Source organism: Syngnathoides biaculeatus, chromosome 12 (genome assembly GCF_019802595.1).
Source record: "Syngnathoides biaculeatus isolate LvHL_M chromosome 12, ASM1980259v1, whole genome shotgun sequence".
Taxonomy (NCBI): domain Eukaryota; kingdom Metazoa; phylum Chordata; class Actinopteri; order Syngnathiformes; family Syngnathidae; genus Syngnathoides; species Syngnathoides biaculeatus.
The window spans coordinates 20865038-20892370 of record NC_084651.1 but is presented as its reverse complement, the minus strand read 5'-3'; the positions used below and the strand labels follow the sequence as shown (position 1 = coordinate 20892370).

The 27333-nt window shown below is 39.9% G+C and overlaps 1 protein-coding gene across 3 annotated transcripts in view; it reads right to left on the bottom strand.

Moving 5' to 3' along the window:
• The window catches only part of macrod2 (mono-ADP ribosylhydrolase 2), a 460594-nt gene that overhangs the window by 6001 nt on the left and 427260 nt on the right, over positions 1–27333 (bottom strand). For all 3 annotated transcript variants that reach the window (XM_061836387.1, XM_061836389.1, XM_061836388.1), the window contains exons 13-17: positions 24899–24955; positions 18604–18642; positions 18154–18198; positions 17253–17387; positions 17099–17167 (exon numbers count right to left, since the gene is read on the bottom strand). In XM_061836387.1, coding sequence (XP_061692371.1) covers positions 17099–17167; positions 17253–17387; positions 18154–18198; positions 18604–18642; positions 24899–24955 — 345 coding nt within the window. The remainder of the gene's footprint in view (positions 1–17098; positions 17168–17252; positions 17388–18153; positions 18199–18603; positions 18643–24898; positions 24956–27333) is intronic.

The following is a 27333-nucleotide window of genomic DNA, read 5'->3' as shown; positions in this document are numbered from 1 at the left end:
AGGTCCCAGTATGTGTTAATTAGGGAGTAAAACATGCAGCAACTTGGAGAGAAGCTCTGATGTTTTAAACGACATCGCTGCGGTGGAGTGAGCTGTTTAGCTCCGGAACTCAGCTTGCATGCTAGCTGTTAGCTCGTGAAAACATCAAACAGTTAACCTTCTGTGGAGTACCAACACCACCAAGAGCGCACTGGTCCGCCGTTGTTCCATGAGCCCACTAGCATCTAATGACACAGCCGTCCAAGTCGCTTAATATGTGATCCGGCAGGCTCACCACAACAATGAATTTATTGATTCTGGAAAGATGATCCCTATAGTATTCATCGTGCCAGGCCGACAGAGCATTAATATCTTTGAGAAGTGAAGATTTTTGCATATAGCCCTGTATGGGATCTTTTGAATATTTCCACCTAAGGTGATTGGCTGGCATATGCAGTATTAATATACATCACAAGAAGGCTTACTGCTATTATACCTCAAAGCTTGTCAGAAAAAAAAGAAATTGTCATGAAAATCAATGACTGCATATGCACCAAACCGTGTAAATAGTCATAAATTATTCATTGGGTACATTGAATTTTTTTCCATTATTGTGCACATTGACAATTCATTTATCTATTCAGATGCTTGCGTTCAACCTGAAGGTGAAATATGGATATTGTGACATGTTGGAAGAGAGCTTCTGTCAAGTCTGCCTTATTAGCCAGACTAGCATAGCATCATAGCAGCCGCACGGTGTGCAGCAGCAGGAGCTCACTGAAGGACTGGCCTCATTCCAGATGCTGCTTTGTTTCAGCAGATACAATACTGCCGTAACAGAATTCCAAGTATCCTACCATTTTGTAATAGAGGCAAAGCAAAATTTCACAGTTGCACTGCGGTCTTGCACACATGGTCTTCAGTCTGATTTATACTATAATTTCACTCCCACGTGCTGGCAGTATAGAGGCCATAATGTAGGGATGTATGTGCATTGTGGTAAACACATAAATGGGGGGCTTGGAGAAAAACAGTCCTCTGTCAAGGTTCTAGTGAAGGAGAGGCCCACTCCACTGAGGCCTGATCATGAAAAGAGTCGAAAAACGGGAGACAGAATTGACTCCCTCAGCAGGAAACGAGACGGCTTACACTAGCGGTTCCAAACACTATGACCACGGACCCTGAGGAGTGCTTGAAAGTGTCTATCTTTTTCTTTTTTTGGTATGTAAATTACCAGTATGCATAGTAAAAGAATTTGAGTTAATCTGTGGCTCTGCTGACAGCCATCATGAACACAAACAAACTCAACCAAGATGAGCGACTTGAGCAGGAACAATTAGATGTTCACTGAAAACAACCACAATGGAATATCAATCAGTAGCTCAAGTGCGTGCTATTTGCATTTATAAGACAAAGACGAGGAAGGAAGAGAGTTGGCTCCAAGTTATCCTCATATGCAGACAAGCAGAAAATTACACAGAACCCACTTTCCATTTATTTATAGGACAAGAGGTGGTGACAAGAGGCGGCAACATCAGTGGACTGCACTGCAGTATTCAGGCATCATTGTGTGTTTAAAAATGACAACTCTTCCAGTATAATATAAATATTGATCATCAAAAACTTGATATTTAAATGACAGACTTTATTTTCCTTTATTTTTTTTGTTCCAACTATTCAGTCATTTTGAATTTAATGTCAGCAAACGTTCCAAAACAAACTGTGTATCACCTTTCCTTTTAAAAACAGAATTTGTGAACCAAGGACAATAACTATTGAAGGTTTCCAGCTAAAATTTCCCCCCAGTCTTGCTTGATGTACAACTTTAGTTGCTCAACAGTCCAGGGTCTCCTTAGTCACATTCTGCCCTTCATAATACGGCACACTTTTTCAGTAGGAGACAGCTCTGGACTGCTAGGCTAGTCTGGTACTCACACCCTTTTTACCATGAAGCCATGCTGTTGCAACATGTAGAGAATGTGGCTAAGCATTTGCCTTACTGAAATAAAGAAGGGACGTCTGTAAAAAAGATGTTGCTTGGATGACAGTACATGTTCCAAAACATGTACCGGTACTGTATCCACATGCCATGGGCACTAACATACCACAATACCGTCACCTGTTTAAACTTTGTACTAACAACAATCCAGATGGTCCTTTTTCTCTTTGGCCTTGAGGACACTACATCCATGAGTTCAAACAATTTGAAAAGGGGTCTTGTTTGACTACATCCCAGTTGTCTAACCACATGTGCTCAGGCCATGAGAAGCTGGTTTCATTGCTGGGTGCTGTTATATGGGTCATTCCATTGAGGGGGTACACAATTTGTGACTTAAGGAAAATTTACGAAATTTAATAATTTTGTTAAAATATTTTAATAAAATTATTTGAAGTATAGGTTCATGGGATAAAAACATACATAGTTTACTTAATATGACCATTATTTGACCAGTGGTTGCTTGTAACTGACTCTAGAAAACACAGAAAGGTGTTTATTGAATGAAAACTTTGGGAATTTTTCACACGAATACTAAGTTAGCGTAGGTTCACTAACCAATTTTTGTCCAACTTGTTAATACACCGCAAAGTATCAAGTAAAACATTTACTAAGGCCAAATATGGATGTCGATAACATTGACTAATAAAACATGGAAAATGAAGGACTTGAATACTAACAGGTATATGTGAATGAATTCAGTGGATATCTGAACTTAATAGGACGAGTGAGTTTTTCAACATCAGTTTCATTACTTGGCATGAGATCGTTCACAGTTAGACCATCAACTTGGACCCCGAATGTTGACATGCTCCATCACCTGCCATTTTTAACTACAAATTCAATCGTTTGACCAACTATCTTTATCTAATGGTTTGTTTACAATGAACAGAATGTCTCTACATTAGTAAGTGTTGGTAAACGATAATACAGCCACTTAGACCTGTGCATAATTTTGAGAGCAGCGGTATTTGCCAGTGTGTGTGCGTGTATATTTATCTATCCATGTATATCTATATATATTTCTGAATGAATAACCATCCATCCATCCATCCATCCATCCATCCATCCATCCATCCATCCATCCATCCATCCATCCATCCATCCATCCATCCATCCTCCATCCATCCATCCATCCATCATCCATTTTCTTAGCCGGTTAACCTCACAAGAGTCACGGGAGTGCTGGATCCTCTGTCAATGGAAAGGGAGCAGGGGACACCATGATGGAATAAGTAGTCTGTATTAAATATAACATTTACATTGAAATTGGGAGAAAAAAAATCATTTGTTGGAGGTTGCTTTTGTTCCCCATTCACCTGACATTTCACTGTCTTTTTGAAAAGGGGTCATTGTAAAAAAGTTGGGGTACATCTTTTCAGTTCATGTCAGATCAGAGAATGAGCTTTGGTTCCTGCTACAACAAACGTGTAGCCAGCTGCTGACAATCAAAGGGACATAACCCCCTCACTATGTCAACGAAGGACTTACTGCAAGCAGAATCCTTTGAGCGGCTATGTTTTTTCAAGTTCAAGTAGAAGACGCCCAAATGGACCAGATCACACTTGAAAATCAATTATGGACTGAATCACTTCCATTTCTGCATTTTCTCAAGATGATTATCTTGTGAAGAGCTTAAAGTTTTACAGCTTTTATGAAGGAGAGGCCATTGCTTGCCCAACAGCACTTCATCTTGAGAGAATATGTGAGGAAAATGTCGAGGTCAGCATCAGCGTATTTTTCAATGCTCTCAATGAATGAAAAACAAATTAAATTCCAAACACAAAGCGGGTGTATAACATGGTCCTGGTCTGTCCAAGGCCATGTATATTAAATAACCCAAAAATCCCCTCATTAAACTTTGCATGGATGAATAGCTAAGGGCCTGATATCCCCAAATGCAAAGATAATTAAATACAACTTCCAGCTTAAGCTAAACAAAAACTGGTGGGCCCTCAACAAGTTTCTAACCAAAAGAACTAATGAGCTGAAAAATCTGGAAAGAAGCCCATTTGCATATGTTAATGTTACGTTTGTTGCGGAGGCTTGTGCAAATATCTTAGCTTGTTTGAGCCACCGCTCTCAAAACAAGAGGGTGGAAAACAGTTTGTGTCTAAGAGGGGGAGGATGGGGGTAAACGTTTCATCGCTGGAGTTTTCTTTGCTTTAAGATGGAACACTGTCTGACAATCTGAGCCAATTAAGGAGCACTGAGCTGTGACCTGGAGACTCAGGAGATGAAAACAAGACTGCTTTGTAAACTCTGCGACTGCCCCACTCTTGCCAATTCTCCTTAGAAGACAAGTAGCTTCATTGATATGCAGCCTTTCTTCTCTCTAAGAAAGGCCGAGGCGTTGTGGACCCTCAGTTACATTGTGTTTCCCCTGGAAGGTTTAGATAACCTTGAGGCAGCGACTGTACTGTTGTGGCTCCGAAGTGCGTTAGGGTCCTCAAAACAGAACAAGGGTTTGGGTCCTGCTTGATGAGATGAATTGGAATGGGTGAAACACAAGGGGACGGGACACCATCTGCTTTGGGTTGAGTAAAAGCGCACAGAAAGTGCAGATGATTGGATGGCAGCAAAGAAGAAAAAGTTGACAACATATGCTGCTAAAGATCAAGGGAAAAGGACCACTGATGAACATTCAACAAAATATAGTTAAGTCAGTAAAGTGTCTAGGCTGGCTGTGTTGAACTCTCTTTCTTGTCATTTTTAATCTGCAGTCCAAGGAGTGTGAGCCGTGGTGGTTTGTCAAGAGAAGAAGGAGAACATACAAGGGTTTCGCAGAGATGAAAAGCCGTCAGTGAATACCTGATTAAGTGAAGAACTAAGATATGTGGAGGAGATGACATAAAAATAGACACAAAAGGGGTTGAGGGTGGGGGACAATGTAAAAGAGGCCTCCCCCTGTGTGGCCTACATACCTACTGTCAGTGGTGGCCTGCTCCTCCTCTCATCACTTGCTGAATAACTTTACATAATCTTTATACTTTCACCGCACTTGCTGCAAGAAACTCAACGCTTGTCTTCAACCCTGATTGTGATTTACTATGTCAAACAGTGACGGTCTGGGTAGAGAGGAACTTACACTACATTAGCGGAATACACCAAAGGGAATGTTTGTGTGTGACAAGAGGCCACAGCTCAGGCCTTCCCTTGCAGTTAGGGAGTGATGCCTCCTCTGGGCAGCTCCTGGGTTTTCACAGGAAATCATCCAATGGCGCAATCAGTGTAAGCAAAATGCTTGTCTTGACTGCAGGAAAAAGCAGGAGCGCTGCTAGAATCCTGCCTATCACCACAAAGGTCACCTATAGGGCATCTTAACTGGCAGACCAGAGAAGGGAAGACAAACATGCGTTAAGCAGCAATGATATTAAAAGCACAGACAATGAATAACATTGGCTATCTTGTTACAGTGGCAGCTGTCAGCAAGTGGTATATTATAGACAGCAAGTGAACACTTCAAGTCGTACAACTGATGTCTGAGAAGCATTAAAATGAATTTTACAGCAAGGCAGTTCACATTTTGCTAAGACCTGTCCCGTCCATCAAGACTGGAACCAACATGACGCTTCTGTCTGCATTCCCTGAAGGATTATCACACTTTTGGAAAGCAACATTTCAAACAGGTAGAAGTGAGTTCAGTAAGTATTGGATCCCCACCATGTCAAAATGACAGATTGCAATAACTTAACTATCAATTAAAAAAAAAAAAGAGTTTGATTATTTCTGGGGAAGTTTTGGCATACTGTATATTGTTTTTTTGTCTGTTTAGATCACTGATAAAAATCTCAGGTTTGATAAGTTTCCCAAGTGACATTAGATAAAAGGAAAATCACTGAGGGAGGTTGTTCCACTTTCTTAAATGTTAGTTTTTATGCAGGATGGGGAATAAGGATCTTCCGCTCAAGGAAAAGCATGGAATTGGCCAGTACCTCACAAAAGGAACAAAAACATTGAACATTTTAAGAAAGCATAAAGTGACATTTCGCAGTTTAAAAAACAAACTTTTTCTCTCATATGTTTAAAGTCCTTGTATAAACTGATGGTAGAATACTATTCAATGATCTTTGGAAATATCACTTGCCATTATCCCCATTTACTGCCTCAAATTTAATATTCATTATTATTTTACAAGTGGGCATGGCAAGACTAGAATAATTAATCAGAGATTGAGGTGAGAGGAGGCGTGACTGAATAGTCTGTCGATCTTTAGCTCACGTGTGCGTCATGGTCACAAGCCTTCTGGGAGAAGACAGCACGCCGGTGCAAAAGAATGCTAGTTTAGTTTCTTGGCTCGATTATTTAACTCCAGTTAGTAACAAAAGTAAAAAAAAAAAAAAAAATGGAATTGCAAAGCTCTACTTCAAAGCAGGGGTAAAGATATATAATGGTGTGTCCACGCAGACGGTCGCAAGGCTGATTTTGGAAAACCGCAGGGAAAGTCATGTCATTGTTCTTATCGAGTCATCAGGTAAGTTGATCAGCTCTCTTATATTTGGAATTGACCGTACATTCCATTCCAAAAAACAAAATCTCAAACCAGTAACATTGTGCAAGATTGCATGCTTGCGACAGACCCCGAGGTGAATACTGAGGCGGCCGCAGGCTGCAATCAAGGGTGTCAAAGTACGCCTGCAATACATAAGGTATTTCAAAATGACCTTTTCCAATGGTTAAAAAAACAAAACATACTCACCATGCAATAACAATGAAGCTTGAGCTGCAAGGAGTATAAAGGGAGAGAAACTCATTGTGTGGCCATCCTCTTGCCCTGATCTCAACTCAAAGTACCCATCCTGACTCATTTAAAAAATAGTGCTACGAAGGGGGACGGCAGCATGGTACCCCACAACATCAACTTACGAGGCAGTTCTTGCATTCTCAAATGAGATGCCATCCATGAACTCAAAAGATCAATGCATGAGGGTGTTTTTAACGTGATATAAAAATTGTTACCATGTAACTTGATCTCTAAGTTGTTTTTTGGGTCAAAATTGCATTTTCTCAAAACTGTTGTACATAAAATTTCAAAACACTGTTGTTAAGCACTGATGCAAAATAAAAAACATTGTCAACATGGTGGCTTTGTTCAACAAAATCCAGATTATTAAAAAACATTACAATTGTTTATGATAAACAAAAGTTGTCACTGTGAGTTACAATCACCAAAAACTGCATACAGCATGTGTAATAATTTGGAACAGTGTATTGCGACACAAATGAAGGCGGGCGCAATTAGACACATAACCCAAGGCATCATCGGACGAACTGTACATTGCTCAACTATGCACAATTTTTTTTTTTTTTTTTTGTTCAGCTTCCAGATTCTTTTTTGAAGTTTCAAAAATACTGTGTTATGATTCAACTTATGAGAGTCTACTGTATCCTGTTTCCTTGTAAAACCTTTCAAAAACAAAAAATCCTTCTGGGCTGCCTACAAGGTGTATGTACAATCATATCAACTGGATTATGTGCAAAACGGCTTTGATGAATCGCATTTTCCTCGACAGGACTTGAAGACGCTGGTGCGTGCATGTGTTGTGCAGTTTTTACCTGGGGAACAGATGGTACCAGGATACACAGGAGAAGGTAGCAAGCTGGTGGAAACACTGTTACGCTCAGAGCAGTTCTCACTGGGGAGATCTTGGCTCTTGGTATTCAGATGTATTGAATTAAATATTGTTTCACACCAGGTAAACCAGGGCAAACCTGATGGCATTGGACTCTCATAGCAGAGCGATGTGGCCCATTACACTATAAACACTGATGAGAATGAGCAATTTGGAAAAACACTGAAAATGTCTGTCGATTGGTGTGTGTGTGTGTGTGTGTGTGTGTGTGTGTGTTGAGTGTCCTCCTGGATATTTTTTGCTCCTACCGGAACACAGAGTGCACAGCACTTTGCCGGGAATCTCCACTTTTTGTATGTGTTTGGTTAGACATGTTGATACCGTTTTCAGTCCTATCTGCACGGTTACACTTTTTTCAAGCCATGCCCGTCTGAAACAGTTTTTGATTCCAGCATCTTTGTCAATTGTCCTCGCTTGATCTTCATCCTTTTTTTCTAACACTTTCGCTATCGTAAAACTTTGAACATACCATCACTCAGTTCGCGCTATCTAAGTCCCACGCGCCATTACTTGGCTAACTAACAAGTTACACTGCGATTTCTGAGAACCGAGAATACACGTACATGGCAATGGTGAAACTCGATTAACCACTAACACGATTGGATCGTAATACTGTATAACTCTGTTGTCCAATCGAGTAATCTGCCGCAAACAAGTTTTAATGTTTATGTCGCAAAATGCAAATATTTACACTACCGAGCAAGTTAGAACGGCATATGATAGTCATGCTTGTGCTAGCACTAAGCTGAATTTGCAGGTTGGAGCCCACCACCGAGAGGCAGACGCACGATACCCTACCCCCTGAAATTTTCTCAATGGATTTGCGCTTATCTCGAAAATGGTCATTTTGGTCTGAAAATGTGAGAAATCCGCCGATCGGCGGAAAATTCTCATCCCTGTATAAAACATGTTCAGGAATGACAAAAGTTTACAGTTTTAAATATTAAGTCCATGAGGTTTATATTGTGGAAAATATCCAACAGTGCTGAATGGCTCGTTTTTTTCTTTACATGTATCAGGTTATAAATAGTATGTGTAGCGAACCCAGTCTATTCGTCAATGTATGTATTTCATATAATGTTTCTCTTTATTAGAATGGAGATAGGTGGGATACACCCTGGAATGATAGGCTCCCAATCGCAGGGCACATACTAGACAAGCAACTATCACCATTGCATTTAGACTCATGGATAATTAATATCGGAGGGTTATAAACCCTTCGGCTACGGGGACCGATTACAGGAGAGAATTCTGAACCCGAATCTTATCTAGAATCTTCTTTTTAGCTTTTTCCTTGTCGGGCTTGCAAGTAAACAACTGCAATGTTCACCCCTAAATGCCACGAGAATTACTTATTTGGTAACTCAGTACAACACAGTCAATGTGGCCACTTTTAAAACCAGCCGAGCAACAATCTTTCAAATGAGCAAGTTTAATTCTGGCAATGAAACATTAATTCTCCAGTTTTCCACGCGACAAGAAAGGCAATCTGAGTCACTGATTGCCCAAGACATAACGCCTATTTGTACATGCAGAAGCAGTGATTTATTGGTGTTGAAAATTTTTGACCCAAAGTATGTGCTTGCAAGCTACAAATATTTAGCTGACGCCACATTGCCTGACCTGTAAAAATCAACATTAGAGAAGAGCATGAGGGCAAGAGAAAAACTTCACACATGCAGAGATGTCAAATTAATGTAATACGCCACAATCATTACATAAGGTAGAGAGGATTAACTGGTCTACTACATCTTTATTACTCGCACACTGGTGCCCATTTGTAGCCACATTTTATAACCCATACCACAAAAATTAATGGTCACTTATTTTGCGGACTCTCAGGTTACAGCTCATGGGACTTCAGGGGCAGGGGTCCTTGGACCTAAATTTGAGAAGCCCTGATTTAGTCTTCAATTTAATTGAGACCCATGCTGAGCACGGAGAAAACAATCAAACACCGCACAAGAGGGCTCTGAGTCAAGATTTGAACTTAGAATTTCAAGACTGCAAGGCAGATGTGCTAAACAGTTGCCAACTCTGCTGGCAACATGCATATTCCTTTTTAGGAAATCCTACAAAAATGTGCATGCATCCATTGCATGTACATACACTCACAGTGACAGAAAGAGTACCGTCACAACAAAAATGTCAAACATAGCAGTCATGAGTTGAAAAAACAATTCTAACTGCAATCCTAAATTTATATTCTATTCTGCTCTACGGATATTCATGTGTAAGAATGTCACACCTACAGTTTTATTTCAGCTCAACCATCGTGTTCTCTAATCTTAGTATATTCTTAGACATATGATTTTGCACTATTGTGAATCACATCGTTTCTCATACATTATGCTGTGCTTTCCAAGTAAACAAAGACATGAAGATGGCTTGTGTTTAAAACTGTTATGCCATTTTTAAAGGAAAGAATGACAAATTTATCATGTTGACTATGATCTTTGAGACCCAATGACAACAGTTGCCAGTCAGCCTCTCACTTGGGGTTTACTTCTTTTCTATCTGAAGCAGCACCTCCATCAACTCTTCCCCACCGCCTCCAGGAGACTGGCAGCCCATACAGACATCACTCACATGCTGTCTTGAGCTCGCGTTGGCTTTTAGAGAGTGTGTGTGAGTTTGTGTGTGTGTGCGTCTATGTGGATGCTGGAGAATGACAAAGATGTGTTCCAGACGTTTCAAGCACACTGCTGCATCTCTCACTGGCTGATAAATTCCCATTCTGCTCGGAGTTTATTCATTTGGTGTTTTTGTGAAGCAAACAGATGGGTACTGATAAGGGGGCTGGTTAGAAGAGAAGCTTCAAAAGGGAAACAGAAAAAGGCTGCAGCCAACATGACCCTTCTCTCTTTGAGGTAGCTTTCTGGGATAGAGAGCTGACCAAACATCCCTTATATTTTGTGGACTATGTGGGGTCCATTCTCTATTGCTACATAAATAACCGCAGCTACGAGTGATTTTAAAATTGTGATAGGATTTCTACATTTTGAAAAGCAGAAAATAGTCCCAGTTTCAAACCCAGCTTGGCCAAATTAGCATAACAAGTGAACACAAGGCATCCGAGAGAGAGCGAGAGAGAGTTTACAATGAGGAGCCGTGCCAAATGGAATTCAATGCTGCATAAACACGCAGAAAGATAAGAACTATGGCTTGTCTCTGCGCTCAAGATGTCCCAGCAGGGATTCTTGTCCAGGACTTTAAGAGGCTGAGAGTGTAAAAAGCTAAAGCTTAAAAAAAAAAAAAAAAAAAACAGGGGCAGACTCGTGTCATCAGCCCGTGGTAGCTGCCTACATGTGGAGTGAAGGACACAATAATATTATGCTGAACATTAACTTTTTTTCTGACAATAGGAAAGACCACGTTGCGCTCAGTGTCCAAATTTTGTACGTTTTGGGAGACATCCATCCATCTCCATCCTGCCTATCCTCATGAGGGGCACAAGTGTGCTGGAGCCTATCCCAGCTGCCTTTGGGCGAGAGTCAGGGTATACCCTGAACTTGTCGCATGCCAATGGCAGTGCACATATAAAAGAAACAAACACTTGCACTCACATTCACACCTACTGCAAGTTTAGAGTCTTCAATCAACCAACCGTGCATGTTTTTGGGGATGTGGGAGGACACTTGTGGGAGGACATGCTTTCAACTCCACACAGGTAGGCCGTATTTGAACTCGAGTCCTAAGAACTGTGAGGCAGATCTACTGTCCAGTTCTCCACCACGCCGCCCATTGGTAGACAGAGCAACACGAAAGGAAAATTGCACAGAAACAGGCTATGAGTGCCTGAATTATAAAAAAAATAATGACATTTATTCCCAAGATATGTCCACTTTTTTGGGCTCGGCAATAAGCGGGGATTTCCAAAGAAACATAAAACACCCAAATCATACTCCATTTATGCATCTTTGAATGACGACAGTGCCAAAAGTATGTTTCTACCATAGTTTTTCAAAAAATAATCTGTCTCTTCAAATTCCATCAAAGTTAGCAGTTGTATTCCTCCATTATGCTTCTAATATAATAGATGAATACATTTATTTTGGGGAAATTACTTCCATTATTTTTTAGTGCCAAATGTAAAATTCAGAATGTAAATGAGATGTGGCTGAGTGGCACATTCAGAAAAATAAATAAAATAAGATGAAATAAGTATTTAACACGTGGCCATTTTTCCTCATTTTGTGTATTTCCGACAGCAAGGTGGTTCAGCTGGTAAAGTGTTGGCCTCACAGTCCTGAAGACCCAGGTTCGATTCCAGCCCCGCCTGTGTGGAGTTGGCACGTTATCCCCAGTGCCTGCGTGGGTTTTCTCCGGGCACTCTGGCTTCCTCGCAACATCCCAAAACTGTGCAACATTAATTGGACACTCTAAATTGCCCCTACGTGTGATTGCGACTGCGACTGATTGTCTATATGTGCTCTGCGATTGGCTGGCGACCAGTTCAGGGCGTACCCCGCCTCCTGCCCGTTGACAGCTAGGGTAGGCTCCAGCACTCCCCGCAACCCTCGTGAAGATGAGCTGCAAAGAAAATGGATGGATGGATGGATGGATGGATGTATATTTCCACAGGTGCTATTGACATGAAAATTTCACCAGATCTTGGGAACAATCCAAGTAATCCACCAACACAAAGAAAGATCAGAAATTAAATCGTGTGTGATGTTGGGACATGAAAGAGGGGGGACGTATTAAACGTCCCAACTGGAATTTATTTAAGATTTTGTCCGAAAGCCTTTGTTTGCAATGAGAAGTTCAAGACGCCTCCTATATGGAGAAACGAGTTGCTTGCATTGCTCTGGTGTGATTTTGGCAATTCCTCCACACAAGCAGCCTTTAAGTTTCTGTAGGCTTCTTTTATGGACCTTGAGTTTCGGTTCTTTCCATATTTTTTTGATTGGATTCAAGTCAGGTCATTGGCTCGGCCATTCTAGCAGCTTTTTTTCCCTCTCTCTTTGAAACCAATTGCGAGTTTCCTTTGCAGTGTGTTTTGGATCATTATCTTGCTGAAATGTCTACCCTCGTTTCATTTTCATCATCCTCCTCGATAGCAGCAGATTTTTGTCAAGAATGTTTCGGTACATTTGCCCTTTCATTCATCCTTCAACAATGTGAAGTTTACCAGTACCATTTGCTGAAAAGCAGCACAAACACAATCATGCTCCAACCTCCAGATTCCACTGTTGATGTGATGTTTTTTTGGTGATGAGCGGTGGCATTTCTCCTCCGTACGTGGTGTGAATTATGACACCCAAAGAATTCCATTTTGCACTCGTCCGACCAAATTATATTCTCCCAGCATTCAACTGGCTTGTCCAAATGTTGCTCGGCATACAAGCTTTCACAGCAGTGGGGTCTGACTTGGTGAGCGTGGATACAGGCCATGGCGGCGGAGTGCATTACTCATTGTTTTCCAATTGAGAACATAACTGCTACTTCCAGGTCTTCTTGATGCCCTCGGCATGTGGTCCTTGGCTCTTGGACATGCAGTGTTTTGAGTATTTACACTTCTACTTTTATTTTTACCCACCATCATGTTGTTTTTGCATTTATGTCCCATAAAAGGTCATTCATGAATAAACGTTATTTAAACACACACACACACACACACACACACACACACCACACACACACACACACACACACACACACACACACCACACACACACGCGCGCGCACACACACACACACACAAACACACACACACAAAGAGCTGTGACGGTTTAGTGTACCTTAACATCAATAACAAGCCTGCTGGATTTCCGGAGAGTCCTTTGTGTCAGGTTGTTGTTGCAAATGTTACCAGAGAATGACTCAAATACAAAGTGAATCAATCACACCCTTCACGTCACCGTAGCCTGCTAGAGAATAAAAGTGATTCTCATAATGGTTAGATGGAGATTTATGGTGCCTCCATTTTTTTTTGATGCACTCTTTTATTGAGTGAAGGGATTTTACAAGGAAGAAAAACAACTACATGATAAAGGTAAGCGAGTTTTGTGATTACTGACATCATTACAATGATTACTGGCAGGAGAGTTACAGTGCTAAACAGATGTGTCACTGTCCCTACACAAGTGTCCTGAAATCAAGACATTGCAGTAATATGCAACAGTACACTCAGTTTATGTGTGGAGTGCAGTGCTGTAAATTCAACAACACAATATGTCCAGGAGAAAGAGAGAAGAAAAAAAACCACAGGAACCAAAGATCAGAGTTTAGTTGGCCTTTCGTCCGATGTTAGCTAGGTTAGGCTTCAGCATTCCCGCGAAACATAAGTGGCTTGGAAAATGGATGGATGGGCCCAAATAAAAAAAATATATCAGGGGATTCCAGAGGTGAGGGAGTGACGGCTGCAGGAGGATCAAGGCTGATGTAACGGTTCTGCCCTTTCTGTTGTGATGGCCTGATGGGTGTGTCTTTTGTTTCTTCCTCACTATCTCCTCATGTCGAACTTTGGGATGCCGTAACGGACTGTTTCCTGCTTGTACTCAGCCACATCCGTGTGGCGGCCCAACCTTAACACATTTTGTCTAACAAAACTGTTGACGCTATACACACACAAATTTGGCTTTCTTTCCCTTGGGCATTTACGATGTGGTGATTTATGTTTTTACACAAAATGGATAGCATTTTAAAACCATGGAAGTTTTTTTTCATGGTCATTCAAAATCCATCTTCTAAAAGTGGAAGTTACAGTATCACTTATACCGTGGGAATCTGCAGCAGATGTGAAACAGAGCAACACCAAACCAAACCTTAAACAAACCCAAACGACCACACATTAGCATTACAAAGAAATAAATATGATACAATTAGAAAATAAACTGACTACCAATGATAGTCGAACCACTAAATCACAGGAAAGGCAGTCCAGTTGGTTGCAGATCATAAGCGCGATGCTACCTGCTACTGTTTGCAGTTTGCAGATTCTTTTTACCAACATACACTGCTGTTCCAGCAGCACTAGAAAAAAAGAACAAAACAAAATAACTACCCTGTGTACAAGAAATGTAATGTCAATGTCTTTCATTATCAAAGGCTGGAAAGCCAATAAAATATTCGCATTTTTAATATTCAGATAGAACCGCTTCATTGCTTGTGTGGTGCATATTAGTTAACAGGATTAACAAACAAACGTAAAAAAAAAACCTATAAAGATATTTAGAGTTTTCCAATGGAGGGGGAATAACCTGATGATGTAGTATGTGCAGCATACAGCCAATAATTGAGGCTGTGCTGCAATTAAAGCTTTCCTTCAGAACAAAGACAATCGCTATTGACTTCTAGTGGAGAATCACAATGCATGAAGGAAAAACAATTTCTGTTCTCAACTCACATTTATTTATTCCTTGCTCAAGGCAAAGAGCGTCTTACTTTAATTTATGGGTGTTCCGCGAGCTTATTGAAGCAGGTGCCCACTCACAATTCAGCAGAACAAGGATGAAGAGATAGGCAATAAGAATGCAGCCTTCAATTCCCCTTTTAAAGTATGTTATGAATATTCATAAATAAAGGATGATTGGATTCTGATTCAATTTGGTGAGCCTTTCTAACCACAAATATCAGGCTAAGAATCTCATTACCTGCATGTGGAAGGTGATATTGAATGCATATACAGTGTTTTAATTCAAATGATGCAGCATGCTTCCCCATTTATAAAAAGTTTTTTTCTGAACACCACCTAACATATGTATCTCTTCTCCACATTCAATATTATATCACACTATATAATCCCCACATTATATACCGTGCCTTGTTTTACATGTGATGGCTGTTTGGTCATTTATATTGCTTACGTAAAATTAGACTCATTCTGCCCGATAGTATATATGCTGTATATTTTCGCTGCTATGTACAGTAGTTACTGTACATTGAAAGACATATGACGTGCTCATAAAAGAAACTCAAAAGACATCAGTTACAACGCTGTGTCCAAAATCTGCATCTAAAATAAGCAAACATGCAGACCAGACGAGGGTGAAAATGAACAGGGAGCTTTTTTTCACCCCTTCGTATGAAGTGTAGGCAAACTGGGACTGAACTTCTTAGCTGTGATACACACTTCCATATGTGCAATAGTGAGCTGTGTGAGAACAGCAGGGTGTTAAGACAAAGTGGATATAAATGTGCAAATGCAAAAGGAGCTATTTGAAATGTCTTTAACACTCCTTACAAAGTGCGAGCAATGCCTTGTGCACACTAACACGAGTTTATTGACATGATATGTTTAAATAATGAAAACGTGCTTTACGTTTGGTGCCCACTAAAGTTACAATCTTCAGTTGACATTAAAACAGTCATTTTTTTTGGTTTATAATTCAAATATAAATGTATTAGTGTTGTCTCAAATATATGAGACAGTTTTATTGAAACAGTGGTTTATGGGGTCTTTAAACAATGTTACAAAGCTGACACATATCACACATCTTGACGTACGGCTGAGTACAATAATATCGTCGTCATTTTTTAATAAAATGGATGGCTATGAACAAATCCATTAGCACGATGGAGTGGGTTTAAAACCTGGGAGTTTTATTACCATAACTAATGACTAATATCTCCTTTCCGTGCCACGAGCAAGGTGTCTAATTGCAGATGATGTTTTAATGAAATATATTTGCTCGGGAACTATTTGATCAGCCGATGAGCTGGGATACGCGTGAGAATCAAGATCGGTCGAAGACAGGTTGCACTTATGATATTCCGGCGAGCACCCAAAATGTAATCTGCCTGCAATCATGAATGACACCACTGTTTACTGCTCTGCCACAGCCATCCCATAGTAACCCTTGACAGTGACAGACGGGGGCAGGCACAGGCGCGACACAATCAGTGTGGTGGAGTGTGGCTTCCAACTGATGGAAAGGCTTGTAGTGTTTACGGGATGTATTCGGATGGCTTTTCAGAGTGGATGGAGAAGGCGCTCCCAGACAGATCTATCTGGAAGGTTCACTCTCACCCTAAATTAATTGAATGTCACTCAAAGAGAAGGTGAAATAGGAAGAAAATGAGAAAGTGACTTGGACCGTTGTCTTAATGCAATAGTGGTCACAGCTTCCACACTCAATTTAAACAAAGCTTAATTTGTAGCAATGAGGCGCAAAGACAATTACGACTCTTACTGCTTCGGCGCCACGATATTTCAGCACAAATCCGAAACAGCTCTGAAATTAGGAGAATGTCTGCAAACTCTTGGAGCAATAAACGCTTCCGGAACCCAGCAACACAATTGTTTGGAGGAATCAACTGGACTTTAATTTGATTAGGCTAGTTATTTTACAAACAACACCATCTATAGTAATTGCAGTAACGGCTCATGCAATTTGAAGCATTTTGCTGTACATATCGACTGCACCAAGTAGTGTACATGTACATATCTGAGAAACGAGAGACAGAGAGAGAGAGAGAGGGAAAGAGAGAGAGAGAGAGAGAGAGAAAGAGAGAAAGTGATAAATAAATTGATTCATAATTTTACCTTCCATCTCCAGAGTGGATTTGGCTGCATCTTTTTCTTCAGTCTTTGCAGCAGTTTGCTCATCTTCAGCTGAAGAAAAAAAACAACAACAAAAAGCTCATCTGATGAGGACAAGCACTATAGGGAATATATGGATGCATCCACTGTTCTGTACCTTTGTCTTCATCTTTATCCTTATTCACAGTCATTATTTGATGTTGACTTTGTTCACTTCTAATGTCCTCATGTTTGTCTTGACTGTTGTTTTCGTCTTCTTCTTGATTCAGCGCCTCAAAGGCCAAATCTTCATCTTGACCAGCAACAAAATACGAGGATTAATTCAGATGTGATTGAAGATATCATGCGCGAAGGTCTTCAAATAATGACCCGATCACCTCAAGTGTTGTGTTTCCCAACCTTTTTCGTACAAAGGGCCTTGTTTATTTATTTTAAAGAATGTAAAAACTAGTAGCTAACTAAACCGCAATGTTATTGAAAAGTCAGTGGCTAGAGTCCCCCCCCCTCCAATGTAGCATTGAGCTGCATTAATGTTCCACGATTGTTTTATGCATTCCCCCCCCCCCCCCTTGTTGCTTCTAGTTTTGTGTTTGTGTCTCACAAGAAGGTAATTACAGATCTAATCCTCAGATAGCAACCCAGGGATGCATTTAGCACAACAAACTTATCGAATATCTACAAAATTCATGTTCAGAGACGCTATATTTGCTCCAGCCGTCAAAATTCTGTCAATGGAATAGGATTTACATAAAATAAGACAAGCAACATGCCGCTCCCTGACAGCAATGCAAATCTTGAATGTTAATGGCATAGAGAGGCAGAAAAGTTCATACTTACACAAAAAGAAACAATTCCTGTTCTCAGATCACATTGTCCTTTTATAACACACACGCTCACACAACAAGCACACGAAATGAATTCACATGAGGCTGTTTTAGGAGCTGCTAGACCAGAATTATTTGTGCCCGACTTCCAAAATGTGTAACCAGCTTGTATAATGGAAACTTGCTCATTAATATAAGACCATACAAGAGGATTCGTTTGCAAGTGTACGATACCTGGGTTCTGACTCTCCATCTCCACGTCTTCAACTCCTTCCCCATCTAGAAACGTGGAATTCAAAAAGTAGAAAATATGTACGCACTGAGTCGAAATTGCTCAACTTTCGATATCACCTAAAACAGCTTTTTCACTCCATTGCTTCATGTCGCTTTGTCTTTGTGCTGCAGCGTGAGAGCAATGGAACCACAAAGGGATGCATAAATTAAATGACAAAAAGAAAGGGGAAAATAATGTCACTTCCAAAGCCATACATAATTGAGGGATTTCTTTGTTCCATGCATCTGTGATAAGAGAAGATTTTGTTGTTGTGGCAGTGTTGGCACATGGGATGGAGAGACTGAAGTGGAGCGAATAGTACATTCAATTCTTGATGACAAATGACACCAAAAAACACTGGCAGAGCCAAGAGGCTGTGAGCATGTTAATGAGCCGAAAAGTGACATTACCATTGTCAGCCTTGTCTTCATCACCTGCTTCCTCTTTCCCTAGAAAGGAGAGCAAATGTTCATCAATTCAACACAAGAATGCCAAGCACATATCATTAAAAAAAAATAATAATAATAAAAAAAAAAAATATATATACACACACACCACACACACACACCACACACACACCACACACACACACACACACACACGCACACGCACACGCACACGCACGCAAACATGTCTATATATATATAAACACACACACGCACACGCACGCAAACATGTCTATATATATAAACACACACACACACACACACACACACACGTATACAAACGTCATCATTCTCTATCGATAAAATGGTTTTTGTTTTGAGAGGTTAGCATCACCTCAAAATGGATCAGGAACCCACAGTTTAGCCTGTGTCGTCCCTTGCTTACGGGCCATACACACAGGACTGTTTTCAACTCATTTACACCAAAAAGTAATGGTGCTATGTAGTGTAAAAATGTAAAAAAAAATGTAAAAAGAATCTCAAAGTGAGTGTTTTGATAAAATTGCATTATCTTTCAATTTAGACATCATGAAGGGGGGAACATGGAGCTGCAATTATACGCACTGTGATACACAAAAATAATGCTTGTCCAATTTTGTTTCTCTATTTACTGTGACCAGAGTACCAAAGAATTTGTCAAATTCTTGATCCAACCATAAATCGAGTTGAAAAATACCCTTTTGGATAAAACCGGAAGGACAAGCAGATGTGTGTGTGTGTGTGTGTGTGTGTGTGCGTGAGCACGTCATTCTGGCCAATGGCATTTCTGTAGGCACTTTGAGCACCATTTGGTTTATTCCGTCCACTTTATCATCTGAAATTGAAATGTTTAAAAAAAAAAAAAAACTTATCCAAACCTATCAATCCACATTTTGCAATCTGTTTTTCTTTGACCTCGAAAAACAAAGCAAGGCCTTTGGTGTTGTTTGCTTTTATGTCCATGCATGCATTTTCACTGGACTATATGCACTATACTCCTTACACTGTGGGGTTTTCCACTCTCTCTACAGTACCAGTTAAGATGGAATTGAATGTTGTTTCTTTTCTGTCTTTCACATGGTCTCCCTACTTCCTTTCCAAATCATTTGTGGCGACATTTTTTTTTTTTTTGATGGAGTGCAACGAGAAGACGGCACAAAATAAATGAGCTAAATAAAAGCAGCATTTAATTGGTTTTCCAGTGTAGGTCCAATTACATTTCTTATATGTTTCGACTTGGAATTTGCTTTTACTCCATCACCATTCAAGTGTACTGTCAATGCATTTTTATTTCATTCATCCTTCCAGCTTTTCCTGCTCAGGGTTGCAGAGCTGCAGCTTTCCAGACTAAACCTTCAACTGGTCAGTCGCAGAGCAAATACAATGCAGGGTGAGACAACTATTTACACACAAAGCCGTGCTGCCTTCATACCTCATGGATTGAAGTGAGTCAAGTGAACCACTACACAATTAGTGACACACATCATTATATCATGTTTGACCAAACGATTACATCTCAGGAGTTATTTTTTTAATGCGCCGAATGTTGCAGTGCAAGAGAAATAATTATTTTACACCTTAACTGTCAAATATCGCTTTTCATTCCCAGGACAAATATTTTCTCATATCATGTGATAATAAGAATGGATGTACATTTGAAATGCTGTTGGCTGTGCGTGCGTCCTTAATTACAGACCACGGATTGGACAATTATGAAGATTTGTTCAACTAATAATTGACAACTTTTACTGTAGTTTGGACTAATGAAGCAAATAAGGTCACATTCCAGTCATAACACAATGAATTGAATAGACATCAGCTTTTACACATTGTCTCACATACAGCACACGCACACACACGTGCATAAACACCTACGGGAGGTAAACTAATGACATTTGGGACCAAGTAAATGAAAGCCATGACACCGATAAAAGAACATGCTTCACACAATGGCTATTGTGCAGCTTCTATAATTGCTTTTTCTTAACAAGCTACACTGAGAAACCATTTTTCATATCTACACAATTTTGCCTCACACTCAGAACAATAAAAAACTCCAGCCTCTATTAAATGAAAAAAAAAAAAGTCCAGTTCTAGCATGGCTGCATGTTTATCTCGAGTGCCTCCGCCCATCAAGCCGAACATTCGTGACACGCAGTCGATGATAATCCTTTCTATTAATCATGACTGATATTTGGAGAAGGAGCCTCACTGAGAGGGCCAAAAAGAATACATTTGTGAGAAAAACGTGAAGATGAAAGCTGAGGCCACACTTTGGATTGAAAATGCCCCAATGACATGTCGTAATCGTATAACGTGATTCCAAACAACATGTCATATCTGGCAAGAGGCCAAATGCAATTTCCCTCACATGAATGTATAATTTATAAATCAAGCCAACTGAGAAGAACTGGGCTCAATCTGCAACAAACGATGCCCACACACGCAGGGGTGACAAAACATCATATGTTGGGCAACTGTGATTTATTATGGCTCCAAGATTAGTACCATTGGAACAATGTCCCTCCACAATGACACCTCGCCTAACAATGCAATTTACTGACGTTACAAACAGCAGGTGGCAGCATTGTCCCAAGCTTTCTTGCCAACTTGAAGAGTACTTAACCCCTTTTTTCATTGTCAATGCGGCTCCAAGATTCAGTAGTAGTGGTCAACAACTCCATACAAAATGGCTCTCAGGTGAAATCTGCACCTCAACACTGAGCTTTAATGATGATATCTTTTTTTTTAAATACTCTATGTCAATGTTCCTACACTCATGTTAAGTGAGTTACCACACAGTATTTTGTTGGGAAAAAAAAAAGTCTCACAGGAATGTGGATGATATATTTATGACAATAACAGGGTTAAGTATGACAAGGACATAAATGATTTAGAAGTTAAAACGCAAACTTGCTTCTGTGTCCTACTTGAATAAAGTGGATATCGTGATGGATCTCATGCTCTGCAATAAATGAAAATTGAACACATTTTTCCCACTGTCCTCTCATCCACTCTCCTGTGAAAGCCAACTGGAGCAAAGAAAAGGAAAAAAAAATTCAGGAGGCATGTGCAAAAAGGCCGCTGGGATAACCAAAGGCTCGCATTCCCCCAAATTTTGCACGTTTTCGTCAGCAATGCCTGCGGAGTGGACGAGCGTTGGCCCACCCAGCCTTATTTATCTCCATGTACCGTCCGCACTCCCCACCATTGCTCTTTCTTCCTCGCCTCTTTAGAAGAAACCTTAGCAAGCCAGAGAAACACTTTCAGCAAGACATTGATTTCTGGCTCAAGGTTCACATTTTATTTTGCCCTGTGACACCCACTAATCTCACTAATACCACCCTGATGCCGAACAGTAAACACTTTGGGGCTGCTTACCAACTCAGGTGATCACTCGAAAAAAAACAACAACAAAAAGAAAAGTGTCAGTATATTTCTGGCCCTATTATTTGCCATGATTATGCGTTGGCAATTCTCGTCAAGATACACAATTTTTTACACAACTTGTCCACTAAAATGCATTTTTCTCCCAACTTTGCTTATTAGGAAACCAACAAGGAAACAGAAACAACACTTTTTTTCTTACCCTTTTTTAGACTCAAATAGACTCAGTGACAAATATTGGACTATGAAGTAACTGAATCTTAGTGGGCATGTAGAAATACATGAAAAATACTGCAAAGAAAAAAAAATTGAAAATGTCACGAGAATACATCATCCTTTCATGAGGAAGAAAAGTTATAAATTGTACATTAACTTGCCCTAAGATGGGGACTGTTTAGGACGTCATCAAATTACACTTTCGAGTATAAATTTCACAAACATCAATACCATCAAAATTAACAGTTTCACATTAAGAACAAAAGTATATGGACTAAAAGTGTTTCTTTGTCTTCTTTTCTTTTGTGTGAACATAATGCTTAATTTTACTCATTATTTCCTCTGTAACGCGAGTTGTGACCAGAACAAAGAGATCAGAGCATATAACTCCAATTCTAAAATCTTTAGACTGGCTTCCAGTAAGCTTTAGAATAGATTTTAAAGTTTTGATACTGGTCTTTAAACCACTAAATGGTTTAAGGTCCTGAAGACATGAAAGAAATTGGTATGGAATACAAACACAGTAGAGCTCTGAGATTGACTGAGTGAAGTGCAGAGTCCAAAGCAAACATGGTGAAGCAGCATTTAGCGATTATGCTGCAAAAAATTGGAATAGGTTGCTAACAGAGGTGACTTCAGCCCCGAGTGTGAGTGTTTTCACATTCAGATTTCTCATGCGTTCTAGAGTACTTCCACTTTTCAGTGATATTTCTTGCACCAAAAGTAGTTTAAATTGTACTTATTCCAATGGTTTTATGTATTTTAATCATCATCAATCATCATCAGCTTTTAATATTCAATCGCACATTGACTTACCTTGTGTATGAAATGTGCCATACAAATATATTTGCTTTGCTTTGCTCTTAGACTTGTGAGGACTGGGCGAGCATTCTTTTAGAAGCCCACGCTTACAGTACGTTCATTTGTGCTTCTGCCTCCCACACAATTTGCCTTTTCCAGTAACAACAGCACTTGTTGTTATTACTATTATGTGTCACTCCACTATACCAGTGTATTTATAAAGAAAGCACACTGAAGGCAAGCTTAATGTTTTCCTTATATCTGTACAGCAGCTGAAAGCCACTCATGGGTGACCCGTGGTATGGAAGCATCAAGACCCCCAAGGAGTGTGATGCAGCAGACATATTGACAGATGCTTTCCACTCAGTGCTACAACAGCGTAATTTATTCAAGCAAGTGCTCCACATATGAATGGCGACAGATATGTAGCCTGCATGGTAGGCTCCAGATAAAGTGGATTTCATTTCCAATGGAAGCATTTGGTACTTGCGCGAGACTCTCAAGGATCTTGAACTATAAATATAACATACCTGACATGCAGTAGGTTTTGTTGTTCCAGTGAGCGTCTCCTACTCTGTGCTATCAGTGACATCTGAGTGTTTTCCATGATTAATCCCCTCTATGTGCTACATCCACACCTAACCTTTACAGTAGAGGCACTAGGAAATCATTTCATTCCCCTCCTGTGAGAGAGGTTGTCCCAAGGACTGAGCGTTCCCATGCTAGAAAGCTGTGCCGGGGCCTTTTGTGAATGGATTAGATACTATTAAACTGCCAAGCCTGATAAATCAGGATTTGTAAAGATTATTACAAAATACTTATGCTCTCCTAATGCTGCTGATTGAATTTGTGAATTATTTTGAATTGCAACTGCAGGACTATAAAGGAATGTATGCTGAACAGGCAGATTGAAACGTAGGCAGGCAGAAATGTAGAAAAAAAACATGCTTTGTTTAAAAAACACAGAATTATTGACGCCCTTGAAGTGACTGCGCTTATCTAGTGCAGCCTTCCACAATCAGTGAGATGAGCCATTTCTCCAGGGAAAACAACCATGACTGCTATCTTTAAAAATTCCCTGCAACCTTTAGGCTCGAAGACAAATGGGTGGTGTACAATTTTAATTGCCTACTAACACCCTCCAGTGTAAGAATCTCATTATCTTTGGTCCATCGTATCGGAGAAGCCTGTAATTGTTTCAATATTACACATCCGAAGGGGCTGAAACTGCAGAATAGCCAGATAATGGCTTCTTAAACAAGTTTGCCTCCAAGAAAACATTCATTTGAAAATGACCAGTCTTCATTCTGTACTCCTCTGCCCAAAGAGCAAGAGTGCAGACCATGACTAGCGATTGGTAAACAAGAAAGCGCTTCCAAAATATAAAACAATGAAATGTGTCAATGATGACTCAGCATTATAAGCACTCTGGTACAAAATAAACATCCATACACACTCACTGTCGACATTATCAGGTATAAAGTACCTACACAATTGGGCTGTAAATTTGGAAAGGTCAAAACAAGTGGTGACTCATATCTCCCTTTTTCAGATAGTTAGATAAGAAAACCTGAATATTAAACAGCTCTCAGTATGTTGCCATGCAATTATAATCCAGAACATTCTGAACTACAATCCCAATAATAAGGGCTGTTCAATCATCATTGTTCTCTGTAAATGTAGATGTTGTCCATCCACCCATTTTCCATACTGGTTCTCCTCACTCAGGTTGCAGGCGTGCTGTAGCCTAATCTCTGCTATCTTCGGGCAACAGTGGGGTACAGCCTTAACTGTTCTCTCGCAAAATGCAAAGCGTGTAGATGTTGTGACACAACTAATCAAGGTTGACATAATGTTGTGGATGCTTCACACAAACCTCTGTTATTGTCGTTGTCATCCTTCGCTGTAGCTTTTGTAGACGGTAAAATGTTATCTGGAAGAAAAGAACGATTTAGTGACAGAGTAAGAGATTGTCACTTCACCAGAGTGCTGAATAAGAAACAAAACATGATGGGATCAGACTTATTATTTTATTTTATTATTACTTGGCTATTCTGTATCGGCTCACCTCAATACAACAGGGTAAAGGGAGAGTGAATTGCTTTTACATGCTGTTGTCTTAGAACTCACTGACTCCTGTGGGGCAATGTGAGGCTTTGAGAGCAAGCCCAGAGTACAGTTGAGGGAAAAACTGCCAGAGAATGTGAGCTATTCAGCAGTCATTGGAACCTTTGAATAGTTTCCACATAGCAGTGAGTCAAACTCTGGCTGTGATGGAACAAAATGAAAGGCCAGCACTTGGCACAGAAGCAAAGGCCCGTCAAACAGGACCCACCTGGACCAGGACAGTGCTGGCAATATGACATAACATAACTAGCAAGTATTATGGTTAACTGAACTACTCTAATGCTGGAGGTGATGCGGTGTAGAATTTGGTTTGAAAACAACAGGAAATAACAAGTTCCTCTTAAGGAAATACTTCTGATGTCCGATGTACATTGTTAGCCCCCGAAGTATTGTCAACAGCTGCCTTTGACCATGTTTCTTAATTCTCTAAGGATCTCCCGAAGCAACATTTCACTTCCGATCCGATGCTGATATTGCAGCTTTGAATTATGATATGTGTCCGACACCATCAATCATAAATAATTTATTTTGTTGTATGGAATGTTAGAAACAGCTTGGTGAAATAATATTACTAAAACACAGAACAACAACAAGTAGCTATGAGAAAAAAAAAACAACCTTTATTACTAACCAATGGGTTACGTAAAGTCACTAAAAACAAGAATGTACTATGATCCAATAAAATTGTTACGAAGTCCTGAAAAATAACTTCAACAAAATCAGTGATAACAATACCTATTTAAATTGAAACAAAACCACAGGGTAATATAAACAAACACTCGAAATTTAACTATATAATAAAAATGAAAACATACATTAGAAAACCATTAAATCTCAATAAATAAAGCATACAAATTGTAATTTTTAAAGTATAAACTAATGTCAAATGCAGTTATTTTTTTACTGTCAGTATATTGTAGGAAGAGCCTTTGCTTTTTGCTCGTGTTCAGTCTGTATAGAGGTCGTGCACATGACATGACCATTTTCAATGCGCCATATTGTTGGTGTAACAGAGCTGCTCGTCAGTATGGGTGTCGTTGAACAGGAGCAGATTTTTCCCAATGCTTGAGACCTGTTGTGCTGTTGGTTGTCACAACAGATGAGACAGAAATTCAAAGACATCATTGTATGGTATATCAGCTGAAAAGACGAGAAAAGATCGATGGATTTCGGCAATGAAACATGATGGTTGGTGCCCAACCAAAATACACACTTGCCTGTGTTGCGATCACTTCATTTCAGGTAAGAATTATTATTCTCAATCTCAAATTACTTTATACTATTTATAATGCCAAATTGACTCATTTGAGAACAATGCTTACTTTAAAAGACACTGTCTGCCACAGAGGTTTACAGAGGTTAAGTGTGGCCGCAATTGCTTCCGTGTACATTTCGTGGAGACGATTCTGTCCTCTTTTTTTTTTCAATCATAGTTAAGAATATGAGTTTGTGTAAAACCAGAGCTCATTTATTTAAATATTGGTATTTGTGTTGATTATTATCTGAAAAGATCCATGGATTCCTGCAAAGGTTAATGTGTGGCCGAACACGCTTCCGCATTCACGAGCCATCAACCCCTCACTATGTGGGATGTATTCCTGATGAGAACAGATCCAGCAACAAAGTATTTGTAGGCATCCAGACTTTTATCCGCTTTCAAACTTTTCAATGTAAGTCTCAACAACTTACTCACCAGATACATGTGTAGAGCCAGTTGTCCAAGACAAGCGTAAGCGAATTAACAGTCCAATTTCTTATCGGCAAAAACATCGACTTCGGCATTAAATATGGGTCATCTATGCCGAGTTTATCTAATTTTTCCATGTGCCTTTGTTTATTTTCACCTTTTAAATGTCAAACGGTATCGGACAAGACTGGGTGCCGTGCTATAAGACATTTTCATGTCGTCTACAACCGACTTAGCATTGAACAATGCTTTGTTAGACCGGCAATATTGCAAGGTAAACAAAAGTCACATGATTTTATGACGTTTGTGGACGAGCTCTATATGCTACTCTTGGGTCAAATTCTTCAAAACTTTAATTTTGACTGCTATAGCTATGCAGAAGACACACCATTATATTCAGCAATGTCCCCAGATTACAACCGTCCAAATGAGGTGGTGTGCCACTGTCTAGAGCGGATAAATAACTGGATGAGCTGGATGAATTTTCTTCAACTAAA